The 18,524-nt window shown below is 44.9% G+C and overlaps 2 protein-coding genes across 2 annotated transcripts; both read left to right on the top strand.

Moving 5' to 3' along the window:
* The first annotated feature begins 12,563 nt into the window (after positions 1–12,563).
* Positions 12,564–15,634, top strand: LOC135702362 (uncharacterized). Its single transcript, XM_065223383.1, has 2 exons — positions 12,564–15,301; positions 15,610–15,634. The coding sequence occupies exons 1-2, from the start codon at positions 12,564–12,566 to the stop codon at positions 15,632–15,634; spliced, it is 2,763 nt and encodes a 920-aa protein (XP_065079455.1).
* A 34-nt stretch (positions 15,635–15,668) lies between these two features.
* LOC135702363 (uncharacterized) lies at positions 15,669–17,630 on the top strand. Its single transcript, XM_065223384.1, has one exon. The coding sequence runs from the start codon at positions 15,936–15,938 to the stop codon at positions 17,628–17,630; it is 1,695 nt and encodes a 564-aa protein (XP_065079456.1). The 5' UTR covers positions 15,669–15,935.
* Positions 17,631–18,524: the final 894 nt, after the last annotated feature.

Genomic DNA, 18,524 nt, shown 5'->3' on the forward strand with positions numbered 1-18,524 from the left:
AAAGCAATCGAGTGGTACGATGCGAACAACGTGGTTTTGTTGTGGTACCCAAAGACCACAACCCTCCCAATAGCCCAGAACTCCGCCCTATCGAACGGTATTGGGCCTTGGTCAAACGGAATCTCAAAAAACTACAAGGGACAGCCCAATGGGGTTGTACGCAATGATGACGTAGGACTACGTGGCATGATATAATAAATATTTTTGTTAACTGCAGCAGGAGCTTGTGTTTTGTGTAGGAATAGGGATTTGAGCGGGGTTCTCTCTGTTTATACTCTTTAGTATGACTATGATTGCCCTGAAAAGAACCTTTTGCCAACTAATGCGAAGGCCATTTTTTTTTTGCCATTTAAATGATCTTTATTTCTTGTGATTGTGTGGTTTACATGTATGAATTTTTTAAGTGACACAGATGCGTCTTTTCAACTTTAGTACATTTGAGATTTTAATTATTATTTACAGTTCCTAGTCCTATCAGGCCTATTTTAAAGTATGACCACCTTGGTGGGATTGGTTTGATTTGAATTGGAAAAAGGAGACTACTTATAACTACTATTTACAACTACCACTAACCTACAACTACTATGTACACCTAACCTACTATATACAAATTGCTTATCAAATCATGTTCTGATAAATTACATTTTTGTGCAAATTTAGTCTTAATTTCGTTAATTTTGGAATCTATTTTGGCAATGCCTGCCTCTTCATGTAAATTTGTTATTCTAGTGTCGAAAGGACGATCAAGAACCATCCTCAGCACTCTATTCTGAGCTACCTGAATTTTGTTCCTGTGGGTCTGTGCACATGATTCCCACACCGGAGCTGCGTAGAGGATCGCAGGTGCTATGATTTGTTTGTAGACGGCCAGTTTGTTCACCCTTGAGAGGCGGGATCTGCGGCAAATCAGCGGATACAGACACCTAACCAAGGCGGAACACTTGACTACGGTTTTCTCCACATGCGAGCGGAATAGAAGCTTTTCGTCAAACAACATCCCGAGATAGGTTACTTCGGCGGACCACTCAACCCTTGTGCCATCCATGATTACAGTACAAGAGGGAGCCGGTTTTAGTTTGGGCGATTGCCGATGGAGGAACATGATCGCTTGTGTTTTGGAGGCATTGATTTTGATTTTCCACGTGGTGGCATAATCAGCAAAGGCGTTAAGGCATCGTTGAAGTTTGTTCGTTATTTCGCGAGGCATCCTTCCTTTGACGGCTATTGCGGTATCATCTGCGAACAGGAAAAACACGCAACCGTCTCCAAGGGGAGGAATGTCGGAAGTGTAAATGCTGTAGAGCAAGGGGCCCAGCAGACTGCCTTGCGGGACTCCTGCAGGGATGGAAAACGTGTCTGAAAGACAACCATTCAACGATACCTTAAACGACCTTTGCTGGAGGTAGCTACGGGTGATTTTAACCAGATGTAATGGAAAGTTGAAGTTACAGAGCTTGTATACAAGCCCATTGTGCCAGACATTATCAAACGCTTTCTCAACGTCTAACAATGCCATGGCTGTGGACTTGGATACAGCTTTGTTACTTCGGATGTTATTCATCACCCGCACTAGCTGGTGATTGGTGGAGTGCCCCTTTCTGAACCCAAACTGTTCCGGAAGGAGAATGTTATTTTCCTCGACAAACTTGAGCAAATGATTGAGAATGAGTTTCTCGAACAATTTGCTCAGCGCTGAAAGGAGGCTGATTGGTCTGTAGCTTGAAGCTAGCGTTGGGTCCTTCCCGGGTTTGCGGATAGGTATGATTTTCGCTGTCTTCCAGATGCTTGGAAAGTAGTGCAGTTCCAAGCATCTGTTGAAGACAGCAGCCAGCAGAGAGTGAACCTTCATGCTGAGATTTTTCAACACTAGGTTGAATATTCCGTCAAACCCGGGGGCCTTCATGTTTTTGGTGCATTTCAGCGCTGAGCAAATCTGTTCCACTGTGATTCTATCCTCCGGAGGGATGGCACAAGGGGAGGAATCAAAGTTGAGTACGCATTGCTCAACCTGAACTTCGAGCGGACTTTGAATGTTGGAGCCAAGCAAGTGCGATTTGGCAATATGCTCACCAATCGCATTTGCTTTCTCCTGAGGGGTGATTATGAGCCGATCGTCATCATTTTCATCTTTTAGTGGCGGAATGGGTTTAGGGTGCGTCTTTAAGACCTTGGCAACTTTCCAGAATGGTCTGGAGCGGTCGTCCAGATTCTGGACAAGCCGCCCGAAACTTTCGTTCCGGAGTGAGACCATTCTGGAAGCAATCTCCTTGTTCAGATCGGCCATTTCACGTTTCATCGCTTGATCTCCAGTCCTCTGAAACTGGCGTCTACGAACATTTCTCAGGCAAATTAAGAGTTGGGTGTGGGAATCAATAGCAATAAACTTACCCCTCACAGGAACTCGTCGGATGCACGCCTCGTCAGCCACGGTTATGGCTTGGTGGAGTCCCTCCAACGCTCGGTCGATGTCCTCCACGGTGTCAAGCGGCGCGTTGTCGATGATGTGCCTGTCTACCACGCGTCCAAACTGGGCCCAGTTTACGCGATGATAGTCCTTGCGCAGGCTTGAAGCAGGAGCCACGTTGCAGCCCAGCTCAGACACCACCGGTTGGTGGTCGGAACTGAGTTCGTTCAAGGCTACCGGCTTGGACAAGCCGATATTTGTCAGGAACAGGTCTAGCGTCGATGGGTTGCCCGCCGGTGAGATAAATGTTGCCTCATCCGAAAACCAAACGGAGTACAGCCCATGCTGTGAGTGGTCGAACAGGAGACGACCGTTCTGGTTCTGCTGGTAGTTCCGCCAGGCCTCATGGCGAGCATTCAGATCTCCTCCTACTACGAAGCGGGAACCGGTACGGGTGATGGTGGACAGGTCCTTCTTGAATTTAGCCGCTAGTCCACTGCTGGCGGCACACTGTCGAGGGCAGTAGACGGCGATGAACTGGACGTATCCAGTCGACGACTCCACCTCCACACCAAGGGCCTCGATGATAGTGGTGCGGATATGGGACAGAGTGTGGTATTTTATTCCTTTCTTGACGACGACCGCAACACCACCCCCCCTGGAGCTGGTGCGATCAAGCCGGATAATGTTGTGGTCAGGCAACCAGAAGCTGTCACCGGACTTTAGATGGGTCTCGGTTAGAAGGCCCACGTCGATGCTGTGCTTGCGGAGGAAGTCGGCAAGCTCAATCTCTTTTGCTCTTACAGAGCAAGCATTCCAGGTGACGATACTTAGCGGTTTAGACGCCATACTGTAAGATGAACTTACCGAGCACTTGGATCTGTTCGGGCTTATTGCGGCACTTACGAAGAGCACCGGACATGTTGACGAAGATTTCCATCAGTTCATCCGCTGAGAACAGATCGGGGTTGTTGTTTTGCGCTGTTGGTTGTCTCCAGAATCCAGGGGGGGGGATGGAGAGCTTTGGCCAGCAGAATCACCGGAAGTTGCTTGAGCGGAATGCACCCGCGAATTCACTTGCCTTTGCTGAGGAGCACGAAGGGGCGGGAAATCCTCCGTCCGAAATGCCGGGACTTTGTCCTTCTTGCGTCCTGGTTGGTTGTTAGTTGCCGCCTGTTTTCGGATGCGTTTGAAGTCCTCGCGTTTGGAGCACTGTCTGTCGGAACCTTGATGAGCACCACCACAGTTGGCGCATTTTAACGCCACGGCTCCATCCGCAGGGCAGTTGGAAGTGGCGTGTTCTTGAGCGCAGTTGCTACAACGTGGCTTGATGTTGCAGTTGCGAGTGCCGTGTCCAAAGTTCAGACATCGTTGGCACTGGGTCACATCGCGATGGCCTCCACGGTATGGCTCCCATCGTACGATTATGGAGTAGATTGAGCGGATAGCCTGCAGCGCATTCAGTGTCACCGTTCCCTTCTGGAAGTGCACCAGGAAAAGACAATCCGGGTACGTCTTCACGTTTTCGTCTCGCCTCGTCATCCGAAAGACAGCGATTGGGGCCAGCTTGTACCGGTCCTTGAGTTCTTCTTCGATCGCCTTGGGATCAACATCCGGTAGACCCCTGATGACTACCTTGAAGGGATTTTCACCGGGGATGTCGTGCGTGAAGTATTCCGCATTGGAATCCTTCAGGAATTTGACTGCGATTTCGTATTCCGCTTTCGTCCGGAGCATCACCTTAGTGCCGATCCTGCTGATCTTGTACTCAGCTGCGATGCCCAGCGATGCGAAATCGCCAATGAGCGTCTTGAGTGGCACTACCTTCACCACCAGTGGAGGAAGCTTGATTTTCGCCGCACTCGGGCCGGCAGAATTCTCGGTTTCGACGGCGTCGCCGAAATCACCGATGTCGCTGGCGTTCGTCGCGGTAACATCGTCGCGTCCGCTCGTACCATCGGACTGACCTTGGTTCTTCTTCCTCTTTTTCGTCCGCTTCACCGGGACTGGGTTGGTATTTCCAACATCGGTGGGCAGAGTAGCGTACCTATTTGAGGTAGGTACCGAGCTACCCTCACCACTGTTCTTCTTCTCCGCTTGTTCACGAAGTCGGCTCCGAGAGCGCTGTCTTCCCATCACGCGATGCGACCGACACTACTGACGACGCGACGTGCAGTATATCTGCAAACGTTTGTAACAAACTATAGATTAATCGAACAACTCGACAAAGCGAGCAAAGACCGAACTCAACTGCTTGACGTTCAAGCAGAGAATGTCAAAACTAATGCGAAGGCGCAGTTAGCTACCTGTTGTATAGACAACCAGCTCTGCCGGTACCATATATTCTCGCTTCATTTTGGTTACTGTGTATAGCCAATAGGAAGCGAGAAAATATGGTACCGGCAGAGCTGGTTGTCTATACAACATGTAGGTAGCTAACTGCGCCTTAACATTTGTTGCGATGCACCCGTTCAACGGCAAGCAACCAGGAGGCATGACTGGTCGTGGCAAGGGTGGCAAGGATTTGGTAAAGGATTCGCCATGTACGAGGAAACCCAAGGTGTGCCGAGAAAATGTGATCCGTGATGCCGTCACTGAACACGCAAGAGTAGACAGTCCCGGCCATGGATGTCGTCTACGCATCATTATCACCAGCAACCAAGTAACAACACGGCCCTTTTCAGAGCCACCAAGTTCATTTAAAAAAAGAGTTAGAGTAGAATTTTTAAAGAACTACAAAAATAGTTTTCACCATTAAGTCAAGGCTATTTTTTCTCATTGATGGCGCTGTTCCATTGATAGTTAGTTCGAAATTTGGAAAAGTGGATGGAATGCTTTGGATGCATATTATGGTCAAAATAAGTCAAAAGAAATCATTCATTATCGTTCAGTTTTTCCTAGAAATTTTCGATAAAGAGCATTTTCTTGCAGAATATGTTAAAAGGGAGGGAATTTTTATGTATTTGCCAGTAGCTGTGGGAGAAATTTAATTGCGGTTCAATTAGGGCATATATATTTTTTTATCATTGGGAAATGGGTCTCTATTTTTAGGTTAGCTTCGCGGTCGTGTCGCCTAATTTTTAGTTTTAAAGCTAGAGTTTTTTTTTATTTATTCATATTCGTATGATGATGGTTGAGGTGGTCGCTTTGTTTTAGTTTTGTGTTTTGCAGAAAATTGAAAATAATAGCTAACCGGATGAGCTAACAACAGCAGTAATTTTTTCATGTATTCTTATTATGCTAGATTGTGCTAAGTATTTCGCTAAATCGTATCATCTCACTAACTAACTTTATTCAGGCTTCAGCAATGTGGATCAGATTGGAGACCTCCATACACAACAATAGGCTTCTAACGCTGCTAACGTACCGCAACAATAGGGCTGTTTCCCCTATATCATTTGAAATATTACCACCGACAATCCGACTTGACACTTAATTCTGACTTATGTCCGAAAATCGTAAACGGTCGATTTAAATGTGCAGTGATCCGAACTGTCAAAATCATACGATTTTTTATCTAGATTAAAATTATTTGTCCAGAATAGATCAGACATGAACCAATTCATAACTTTTGCATGCGGGTTCATGGCTTAGCTAAGTTCACTTCAACAGCGTACAACCTGATATACCAACCAGCTTCAATGAGAATAATGCATCCATTCAGAGAAAAATCTAAACCAAAGTTTATTTCTGCTCTTCGTGAATCAATCATAAACATACAAACATTAAAATACTTAACCATCTACATACTACAACAAAATCAACTTAATCTATATTAATTGGAATATTTATATTTGTTATTGTATTGCATTACTTATGATGTCAGTATTTATGATATTTTTAATATAACCTGTGACATTACATTAGATAACTGTGACATTACAGTTTAACTAATCATATAATCAATTACTAGTTACAAACACAACACGATGAACAGGAATTGCCAAAAATGCACCAACGCTTATTTATTATTTATATGTTTTCAATGTTTATCAATTATTTAAATATGTATATATTTAACATTGATCAAAATTTGTAATCCTCCACAACGAATAATTTAGATACCAAACAACAACATGCCAAGACATTAAAATATTTTATCCCTGCAGGGTTTCCAATACATACAATCATTGCGGATATATTAAATATTATCCTTGTAAATCAAATGTCCCATGTCCAAATAACCAAGATTATTCTGCTTTGATGCATTAAATTAGTATGATATTCGCAAAACATTACATGATGCGTTGTCATTCCATGACACATGAAGAAAAAAAAAAGTGTGTACAAGTCCCAATGAAATATTATGAATTAAATTAAGTTGAATTGCATTAAATTAAAATCTAGGGTATTTGGATTTGGTAATTCCATTTTGTGTTTCACTATATATTTATATACAATATGTTGTGACCTCGAATCAGTCACGGAAGTCCGGATCGCAAACAAAGACAAGGACTAACTTCTCAGTTATTTAGATAATCAAATTTAACTTTATTTTACGTTTTAATAGAGAAGAATATATAACAATGTTTCTCTTGTGGTTGCTCTTTTGTTCTAACGCGATCGGTAGTCAATCGCCACGTCGAGCCACGTTCGTGTAGTTTTGCTCGTTTCGGTTGGCAGCGTCCAGTGTGTCGTGATTTTTGGTTGTGTACCCGAGCAATTTGCTGTTATGATGTAACTTATTTTGAATACTCCAGTTGATCTCATTTTGGTTGACTTAACGGTTAACACAGCAAAAATGAGAGCAAAATTTTACACTGTTGAAGCAAACGGAAAACTAATCCTGCTTTCAATGAAATCAATTTGATTACTGATTTTGCATTCATAATGTTTAACTGAATACGGGCCTAGGGTAAATGGTTACCATTCATGTTTCTCAAGCTGAAAGACTTAGGCTCCAATCTCACCGCGGGCAAGTTACGAATGACCTAAAATGTGTTAAAGAAATCAGATAAACGATAATCATTAGTTCAACGACAGATGAATTTCAATTAAATTTTAAACAAGACGTAAACAGCAGAACTTCAAGTTAAGTTGCTTTCATTTAAAACGTCTTGACTGCATAATGAAAGCACAATATGATATCAGACTTATGTCCTAACATTTGAAATCAAAATGAGTTTACGTTATGATAGGAAATGCACACTTTAATATCGATTTGCTTTCATTTTGTTAACCGACTTTGCTCGGGTAGCCGTGTGCTCTGACGAAAACGTGGTCTTGCTGGTCTTCCATCGCGATCCGTTCTTTGTATGTCGACCCTAATGATACTGCTGCTGCTGTTTTCCAAGCGAATACCGTTCGCTTCACCGTCCGATAGTGGAATGAATGCCGACTGCATTTAAATGATCTTTATTTCTTGTGTTTGTGTGGTTTACATGTATGAATTTTCAAGTGACACAGATGCGTCTTTTCAACTTAAGTACATTTGAGATTTTAATTATTATTTACAGTTCCTAGTCCTATCAGGCCTTTTTTAAGAATGACCACCTTGGTGGGATTGTTTTGTATGAATGCCGACTCGAAGGCAACCGCCTTATATACGATTGCTGGAAGGGGAAAACCTCGACTATTTACTCTTCCAGACGACTTGTATTGTCGTCCCTCAAAACTTAGAATCAGGGAAACAAGGAATTTCTTATTCAGATCGATGAGTGATTATTACAACTTCGAATAAATCAATTCATATATGTCAAACTATAATATTTATTCCGAATCACTGATTTACTAATTAGTATTCTACATCACACCTCTACACAGTGCTGCCAGGTTATAACACATTATACATTGCATGATTATATATAAACACTTGAACTGTGTATTCAAAAAATGCTGGGACGGGAGGGAGCATCAGGGCATCATTGAAGTTGTAACTGGACAATGGAGTGGAGTGCCAACCGGAGTCTAGGAGGGAATGTGTACTGTCACTAAGATAGTTACATTTCACTTCAACAGTTGCAGTGAATTTGACGCGCTCTTCTTAAACAAACTATCCCGTTGAAAGCTTAACATCTATTGCAAATTTTGTTATTCGTTTTGTTGGATCATATTGTTGGAAGGAGATTCTTTTATTCCCGCGGGTTTCGCGTAAGTGTCTCTGCTTACGGGTCCGTCCAACCCCTTTTGACCCTTCATACAGCAGTATGTTGAATTCAGAATGATGACGAAATTTTATCTTGCTGTTGAGTGGAGCCGCATGCACGGTAAGTGACAAGCTAGGATGGTGGCTACTTACATACATACATACAGAATATGCAAAATGGGAGGGACTTCAAATGTTAATCCTCCCTCCCCCACCAAATGTTACAGAGTGTCATCAAAATACATGGAATGTTGAGATATTGAGATCGTGAGAGTGAATTTTCTCTTTCAAATTTGAATGTTTTACCTTTTTTATTTAATTCTAGCTTATTTAACAAAAAATTCCTGGAAAAAACTAAACGACAAAGTCCATAAACGATTTCTTTAGGTTGTCGTCAACTTTTTTTTGGAAAGCTATGTGAAATCCACATGGATTTCATGCATTACATATGTGATATATTTTTTGAGTGTATCCCCTGTTTCCAAGTTTGGTTACAAGATTTCAACTCTGGAGAACATTTTGTGTGGTCGTTGGGAGCGTGTGGTTCTGAATAAGGCGATGAGTGTGCAAAATATTACGCAATTCCATCCTCCCTATTCGCACGCGCCCGAGGATCGGAGGCGAATGCCACTTCAACTTGTTTCGTCTACTTACTACTCTCTGACGACTATGCTGGGGAAGCAGCATATGCATGTAGGTGATTGGTGGATTTATTAGTTAATTCGACGCTTTTGGACAATGCTGGACATTTACCAGTTTTTCAATAGTTTATTGTTGAAAATCAACTTTCAGATTGTTTCATTGTTATCGATGCGTAGCCATATTTCTGATCGGTTGGTGATAAAATTATTGAAATTGGACCAGGGGCAGTTGAGTTATTAACGTTCAAAATCTTTCATAATTTGTTACATGTTCCATTTTCGGTTTTCACAAAGTGTACCCCCATATAGAAATCACAGACGTAGTCCTACGTCAAAAACCTGTTTAAAATACTGAATTGCCAAGGCAGGAACAATGTAAAAACACTTAGACATATATCATAACAATTAAGGCTGGTAAGTTTGTTACTGTAGTAACTGGAGCACCTAGGTTAAAATGAAATTTAATTTATTTTGATTTTAAAACAAATAAAGAGTTAAAAAACATGATAATGAGCCCATACACAATCACTTCATCCTTGATTTTAGCTTCCATGCGCCAGCAATTGACGATTTTGCTTAAACGGTGCGTTTTGCACCATTCTACCCTACTGCTACCCATATGCCAACCACATGAAGTGTATCTGTGACAAAAGCAATTTTGCCCTAATGAAAGTTTCTTATTGATATCTTTAAACTGTGGTACATGGATTAAGGCCATATCCTTCTACGATGTCATGAAAGCATTTCGATATGAACCTATATCGAACACGACAAGCATTATTCTTCCACTGTGTCAAACCTGATTAGTTCCCCATATTCGACGGCATTGTGCTGAAAAGATCCAGCAACGGGGACGAATTATGGGAGCACCAACCAACGGGCGTACGGCCACAGCATGGAATCGAACAAAACCGGAACCGGAAGAACTGAAGCGGGAGCGCCACGAGCCCCACACACACCACCACCATCAACGATGAGTTTCCTTTTTATTAGATTATATAATTTTCGGAAACTAATTCAACTTTAATTTAAATTGAATTTATTAAAATATTTTATTAGCATCGTTTCCATATTTTGTGGTGAAGTGCCGCCGGCCGCCAGCCACCCGTTGTGCTCGTGTTTGATTGCCGCCTGAATGATGATCATTATGATGGGGTGCCTTCGGGGAACTCACAGTCAGTCGGGTAGAAATGGGTTCTATGTTGTTAAAGAGTCTCTAAGCGAGAGCGGAACAGTTTTGTTTTTGTACGAAACTGGGGCTACTGGGACAGTATAGTGTATGGAGAAGCGACTGCAATAGCAATAATGATAATGTTGTGATAATGATGATCGGATAATTTCCTGTACATTAATTTCCTGTGGTATTGCGAATGATGAGTGAAATATACGGCAACGGACAGGCTGTTTCGGGATGTGGTTATAGGCTTGGCTTGGTTTGGTTTGGTTTGGTTTGGTTAGCCTCTGCTGCCTTGGTGTGGTACTAGGAAAAAGCAATTAATTTCACTGTGAGAATTTATATTAATCGTATCAATCATCACGAGCGCCGGGATCTGTAGCAAATGATAGCATTGATGGCTGTTTGGGATTTAAAGGCTGAATCAATTCAAGCGGATGGGATTAAAGTGTGTGGTGTTTGACTGTTTACTTTCGGGGGCGTTTATTGTTTTGGGTTGTATTTATTTTTCATGGATTTGTATTATGGTTCCGATAAAGTTTGATCCTCCTCTTTTGACCCTTTTGTGGTTGGTGATAAATTTTAAAAGGCTTATCATTAAAAAAATGGTTTCATTATGATATCTTAATCTGAATATCAGTATTGTTCAATCGATTAATGGTCGATAACCGATTATTGAAAAACGGGATAACTAAAATTCTGTGGTGAAGCATTGTGTTATGATCATCTGATTAAACTGCGCAGATTCAAATTGTTTTTGAATGTTTAAAGACATTTTTTAACCCATTCATATTAATTCAACTTCCATCGTTAACTGCATCGTTACTCTGGAATCAATCAATACATACTGTCGCGAACAACGCGAACAGTTAGCACAGGATACAATTCACCAGACGAAAAACCCACACAAATTATATTGTACCACACATCACACAACCAACAGATATAAATATGACCAGCATCCCGGCCAAGTATTCAGTTCAAATCAAACTATTGTATCATCTACACGTGAAATACACAACCGGTCAAAGCAACGCAGTTAAGCAACTTCATTTTCTCCCTCCGACCGAAGCCAACCAAACAGCCTTTGTCAAGGCTAGAGTTTAGAACTTTCTCACCGTGAACCAGAACCAGTGACCTACCCCAAATCATTCCATTCCGCCTTTGCCAGGCGTGGGAGCTACCGAAGAGGATTTCGTTGCGCGGACATCTTTTTGGTCCTTCGAACCGGATCGTTGAGATCATTCGAAGTGGAACCAGTGGCACTAACGTTGTGCATTGTCATCCATTTGCCGTCGCTTTGTTGCGACCCCACCGCTACTGCTGTAGTAGCATCATCACTTGCCCATTGTGGGGCAATTCAAATCGATCACCGATCGTTCGGTCGGTGCACCATTGCTGTGGTTTTGGTCGGTTGGAGATTGTGTGCTTTCCGTCGCTTGGTCGTGTTTGCAAGTTTCGCAAAAGTTAGCAGCGAGTGATAGTGCAAAATTTGGACTTGAACAATTAAAGAAAGTGCAGTGATATTCTCAAGAAAAGCGCTAGTGCGTGATATCGTGTTACACTGTGTGACCGATAAAAACCGCACGTACCCTGCCGTTTTCCCGGGTTTAGCGTCAAAACCCGTCGGATCATCTCGTTTTCCAGGTTTGGGCGTCAGAACCTGTGCCATCATACAACGCGTTTTCCAGGTTTGGGCGTCAGAACCTGTGCCATCTGATCCAGCCGTTTCCAGGTTTGGGCGTCAAAACCTGCGCCATCTCTCGTGAGTTGGTTGTGTTGGGTTGGCGTGATAATCGGTGAGTACACAGCTAGTGTAAGCAACTTTTTTGGATTTTGGAGTGGTGGAGTGAACCGGCATCCATTTTGATTATTTTGCTTGGGTTGTGGTGGTGATCGGTGGTCTGCTTTTGTTACGTGGCGTTCCCAGTAGGCGAAATGACTTCGCTTCGGGAGCGGTCTAAGACATTGAGCGTCACGGTGGACGCTATCAAGACCATCGAAAGCTTCGTTAAAAACTATGATGCCGAGGTCGATCAAAGCAAGATCGATTCAAGATTAATTAGACTTGATACCCTATATGACCGATTCGTTGATGCATCTATTGCGATGGAATTAATGATGGAGGAAAAATCGGAAACAAAAGGCTCTTTTCTGAAGAGTCGCCACGAAATGGAAGATACCTATTACACACTGCATGATTTCCTCACTACACACAAATTAGACTGTCATGTTTCAGTATCCGCTACCCCCTTACCCATGGCTAATTCGGTAGTGCGCCTACCGAAGATCGATCTGCCGACCTTTGATGGTGAGATCGATGGCTGGATCCCTTTCTATGACACTTATCGCAGTCTGATCCACAACAATAAGGGTTTGGCTGCTGTGGATAAGTTCCATTATCTGATGGCTGCGTTGAAGGATCCAGTCAAGAAATTGCTCGACACGACGAGCGTCACGGGGGATAACTACAAGATTGCTTGGGATCTGTTGGTTAGTCGGTACGATAATAAACGTCTGCTGATTAAAAATCACATCAGCCTGTTGTTCGCTATTGAACCTGTGAGGAAGGAATCTTCTGCTGCTATATTAGCCTTGGTTGACCAATTCGAACGTCACGTAAAGATTTTAACGACGTTGGGGGAGCAGACCGAGCAATGGAGCTCCCTGCTGGTACACATGTTGTGTAGTCGTTTGAATAACAGCATCTTGAGGGAATGGGAGAGGTCAACAGGCAGCGATAAGGAGAAGATTCCAACCTACAGCGAACTGATTGTCTTCTTGAAAGATCAAGCTCGGATCTTATTGTCTCTGAACAGTGATAGCTTGATACCCTCCCCTCCAAAAGACAAACCACGTTTCTCTGTTGCTCATACCGCATCCGTTGCAAAATCATCTCAATCAAAATCTTTCAGCTGCATCGTGTGTAATCAACCACATCGGATTTACGATTGCGAGGTGTTCAAACGGATGCCAATCGAGCAAAAGCAAGACACCGTCCGCAAGAAGAAGCTCTGCTGGAATTGCCTGTCGTCGAGTCATCTCAGCCGTGATTGCTCTTCCAAACCCTGTCGGAAATGCAACGAGAAACACCATACACTGTTACATTCCTCCTCCCCCAACGATCGTTCCACCCAACCCCAAGTAAAACCACCACCTGGACACCAACAACCCACCATCATCAACGGAAGCGAAGCCGTGGTTTCGGCATCGTTGTCCACTCCAATTCCACTATCACCAACCACCTCGTCTGTCACCCACCAACCTCTCACCAACGCATTAGCTGCAGCAAGCTCTTCCACCACCACCTATTCAACTGTTCTGTTATCCACCGCCGTGGTAAGGGTCCACGGCCCGTCGGGGAGATCTACATTTGTTCGAACCCTGCTGGACTCCTGTTCCGAGTCAAACTTCATCACCGAAAGAATCGTTCAGCTTTTGGGATTGAACCGACGAAAGCAAGCTGCAATTATCGCTGGAATGGGTGGTTCTACTGTCAACAGCACCTATTGCACCGTAGCAGATTTCAGTTCTGTTAATTCCACCTACTCTAACACACTGACGTTCAGCATTCTCTCCAAGATCACCAACGATCTGCCTTCTCGGGCAATCGACATTTCGCAATGGAACCTCCCCCCTGACTTAATCTTGGCAGATCCAGATTTCGCTTCGCCGCAAAGGATCGATATGGTTATCGGTGCTCAGCTGTTCTTCAGCCTTCTGCAGGAAGGACAAATCCCAGTGAAAGCTGGTCCCTATGAACACCAGCCTGTTTTCCAACGTACCGTGCTTGGATGGGTAGTAAGTGGTCCGGTCGCCATCGATATCGCTACCCAAGACTCTGAGCGAGTCGCTCTGTTGTGCACCACCGATGACTTAGACCAACAACTGACTCGATTCTGGGAAGTCGAGAGTTGCCCTCAAAGCCGTGGACTGTCTAAGGAAGAATTAGCTTGCGAGATGTACTTTTCCAAAACCACCACCCGCGACGAATCAGGCCGATTCGTTGTACGCCTGCCGAAGAAAGAGCACGTCTTGAGTCAACTTGGTGACTCCGAGATCGGTGCCCTTCGCAGATTTCAATGGATGCAACGTCGACTCAGCAAGAACCCCGATTTGAAGGCCCAGTATGTAGACTTCATGGCAGAGTACATAGAACTTGGCCATATGGTTCCCGTAGACCCATTACAAGACAAAACCCATACCCGCTCGTTCTATCTTCCCCACCACGCTGTGCTCAAGCCGAGCAGCACTACCACGAAATGCAGAGTGGTTTTCGATGGGTCCAGCAAGTCTTCTACGGGAATCTCTCTCAATGATTGCCTTATGGTGGGACCGACTGTTCAGGATGCATTATATGCTATTGTCATCAGGTTCTGCATGTACGAAGTGGCTTTAGTTGCAGATGTTACCAAGATGTATCGCCAGATGTGGGTACATCCTGACGATAGGCGTCTTCAGCTCGTGTACTGGCAAAGCAGGACTGATTCACACGTCCATCCCTACGAGCTGACCACGGTAACATACGGCACCGCATGTGCGCCGTATCTAGCTACTCGGTGTCTACAGCAATTGTCCTATGATCACTCGGTGAGCGAAACCGATGCTGCAGCACGAATCGGTAAGGATTTCTACGTGGACGATTTCCTCAGCGGTGCTGACACTGTGGAAGAAGCAACTCAGCTGCGTTCTGGAGTGCAGAGCATCCTCGCGTCCGCAGGGTTCGAACTTCGAAAGTGGTCGTCGAATTCGTCCGAAGTATTGTCACACATCCCGGACAACCTGAAGGATGATAGGCCAATTGTCGCAGTTGATGACATCCAAGGCTCCGTCAGCACACTCGGTCTGCTGTGGCACCCAGAATCGGATACCTTCCGGTTCAAAGTTCCTGAGCGATTCTCTGATAATCCGATCACGAAACGAATCGTGGTCTCCGAGATGTCCAAACTCTTCGACCCATTGGGTATCTTGGGTCCGGTGATCATCACAGCCAAAGTGTTTGTCCAACAACTTTGGAAGTTGAAACTAAGCTGGGACGAAGAGCTTCCCAATGCACTCTGTACCGTGTGGGAAGACTACAGGCTTGGTCTGGCTGCTCTAGGAACATTTTCAATCTCTCGTTTGGTCAAAGCTCCAGGCGCCGGAGACAACGTGCAACTTCATGGGTTCTGCGATGCATCCCAAAATGCTTACGGAGCTTGCATCTACTTGAGAAGTGTCGGAAAAAGTGGTGTCGTCACAACCCGTCTCCTAACCGCCAAATCCCGAGTATCTCCTATCCAAACCTTATCAATTCCCCGGCTAGAGCTCTGCTCTGCTGTCCTCCTTAGCCAACTGTTCCAAACCATTATGTTAAGCCTCAACATCAATGCTAATGCTTATTTTTGGTCTGACTCTTCAATCACTCTCCACTGGCTGTACAACCCACCGTCCAACTACAACACTTTCGTGGCAAACCGTGTCGCGGAGGTGCAGCGACTCACTGAAGGAGGCACTTGGAATCACGTCGCCGGTCTGGAGAACCCGGCCGATCTCATCTCGAGGGGTGTCGATCCCTGCGAGCTCGTCAACAACACACTATGGTGGAAGGGTCCACCGTGGTTAACGTCTAATCCAGCGGAGTGGCCAAGTATGTTTCCAGTCCAAGACGCCTGTGAATTTCCTCCCGAAGTTCTCGAGGTGAAGCTTCATACGCTTGCAGCCGTCACTAGATCCACCGAAGCCCCCGACCGCACACTGTTCATCCGCTACTCGTCACTAACGAGACTCACCCGCATCGCTGCATATTGCCGCAGGTTCGTGCGGTACTGTCGGGCCAAGATAGCTGGATTCGATCTACAAGCTATTCCGTACCTTACCTCAGCAGAACTCCTTCAAGCACAAGAAGGCCTTGTGAAAGTTGTGCAAAATGAGTGCTTCAGCCAAGAAATCGCTATGCTTCAGGCCAGATGCGAAGCGGATCTCAAGAAGTCCCCATTACGTACGTTGAATCCCTTCATCCACGATGATGTACTTCTGGTCGGTGGCCGGCTGAACCACTCTTCATACTCGTTCACCCGCAAGCATCCAATGCTTTTGCCTGCAGCGCACCCGTTCACCTCACTGCTCGTTGATTCGGTGCACAAGCAGCTTCTCCACGCTGGTCCGCGTGCGATGATCGCACACATCCGTGAGCAATATTGGCCACTAAACCTCCGTAACCTGGCACGGAGATACGTCAAATCCTGCTTGCGTTGTTACCGCACACGACCACAAGCAGAACACCAGCTGATGGGCCAGCTTCCGAAAGTTCGCATCACTCCGACCCGTGCGTTTCTCAACACGGGCGTTGACTTCTGTGGTCCCGTTTGGCTGAAGGTACCAGTACGTCGAACGAAACCATCTCCACCGATCCGAGCATACGTCGCTATATTCGTCTGTATGGCAACGAAGGCAGTACATCTCGAATTGGTTGGTGATCTCAGCTCCGAAGCATTCATCGCAGCGTTGAAACGGTTCGTTGCCCGCCGAGGCAAGCCAATTGCTCTGTTCTGTGACAATGCCACCAACTTCAAGGGCACAGACAGGGAACTACGAGACCTCTGCAAGCAACTCAACGACCAACAACTCCGACTGAAGGTAGCATCGTTCTGCGCTGAATCATCCATCCAGTTCAATTTCATCCCTGCAAACGCTCCAACATTCGGCGGCCTTTGGGAGGCCGCGGTCAAGGCTTTCAAGCACCATTTTCGGCGAGTCGTCGGCTTGGAATCCCTGTCAAGTGATGTAATGTGTACCATCCTCTGCCAGATAGAGAGCTGTCTCAACTCTCGGCCACTGACCGCCCTATCCGAGGACCCAAGTGACACGGAAGTCCTCACACCGGGACACTTTCTGGTCGGATCAGCACTCCAATCAATCCCGGAGCCCGACCTTGCCCAAGTTCCCAACAATCGGCTGTCACTTTGGCAGGAGATGCAGCGCAGAACCCAAACATTTTGGAAACTCTGGTCGACGGACTACCTTCATCAACTGCAGCAACGTACGAAGCACTACTACCGGCAACCGAATGTTCTCGTCGGCAAGCTGGTACTCCTGAAGGACGACAACCTACCACCACTCAGGTGGAGCATGGGTCGAATTGAAACCGTCCATCCCGGCGCGGATGGCCTCGTCCGTGTGGTGACCGTCAGACTGGCATCCGGTGCAATCTTCGACCGACCGATTGTGAAGATCTGTCTTCTACCAACCGACAGCGAAGATAGTTCCGCCTCCACTTCCGGTGAAGTGCCTGGCAGCCCAGATGGAAACGCAGCAACCGCTGCTATCCCAGAAGAATCCTCATGACTTAGATTAAGAAGTGATCTTGAATTAGAGTATAAGTTAATTTGAATGAAATTGTTATTTCATTGGTGGCCGGTATGTCGCGAACAACGCGAACAGTTAGCACAGGATACAATTCACCAGACGAAAAACCCACACAAATTATATTGTACCACACATCACACAACCAACAGATATAAATATGACCAGCATCCCGGCCAAGTATTCAGTTCAAATCAAACTATTGTATCATCTACACGTGAAATACACAACCGGTCAAAGCAACGCAGTTAAGCAACTTCATTTTCTCCCTCCGACCGAAGCCAACCAAACAGCCTTTGTCAAGGCTAGAGTTTAGAACTTTCTCACCGTGAACCAGAACCAGTGACCTACCCCAAATCATTCCATTCCGCCTTTGCCAGGCGTGGGAGCTACCGAAGAGGATTTCGTTGCGCGGACACATACGTTTCCGTAATTTTATTTCTCGTTCATGCCGGTGAGTCTGCAAGTTTGATTTGAATCTAATGAATGAATCATTTGCTTAGAAAAAGTGATTCATAATAACATATTTATATGTAAAATATATCATATTCCTTCTTACTTCATCATACAATATGAACAGCCATTCCATAGCAAAACGATAGTAGTAGATAATTCGGAGGATAAGTTGGCTTTTCGATTAAGTATAATTAAAAGATTGTATCCAAGTAACAATTTTACGCTAATGTTTATTTGCGTTTAAAGTTGTTTTTATATAACAAAGATAGATGGATGATCTGTTGTTCGGATATTCTATAGTTTTAAAAATGAGCACTCTATTCGTCCGCTGGTTTTGGTATTTTTAACGAATTTCATAGCGCCTCTCGAATGCTTCAAGCTCCTTGTTCCGTATACGCTAGAAACTATCACCTCACTTGC

Source organism: Ochlerotatus camptorhynchus, unplaced genomic scaffold, assembly GCF_037179485.1.
Source record: "Ochlerotatus camptorhynchus isolate MF236.1 unplaced genomic scaffold, CSIRO-AGI_Acam_v1.1 ptg000192l, whole genome shotgun sequence".
Lineage (NCBI taxonomy): Eukaryota > Metazoa > Arthropoda > Insecta > Diptera > Culicidae > Ochlerotatus > Ochlerotatus camptorhynchus.

What these genes read in the sequence shown, in the direction of transcription:
- LOC135702362 (XM_065223383.1), top strand. Translation starts at nt 12,564, where the DNA reads ATGGCTAATTCGGTAGTGCGCCTACCGAAGATCGATCTGCCGACCTTT. An exon ending in GTGATCATCACAGCCAAAGT is followed by an intron (nt 15,302 to 15,609) that starts GTTTGTCCAACA and finishes TTCCCCGGCTAG; the next exon opens with AGCTCTGCTCTGCTGTCCTC.
- LOC135702363 (XM_065223384.1), top strand. Translation starts at nt 15,936, where the DNA reads ATGTTTCCAGTCCAAGACGCCTGTGAATTTCCTCCCGAAGTTCTCGAG.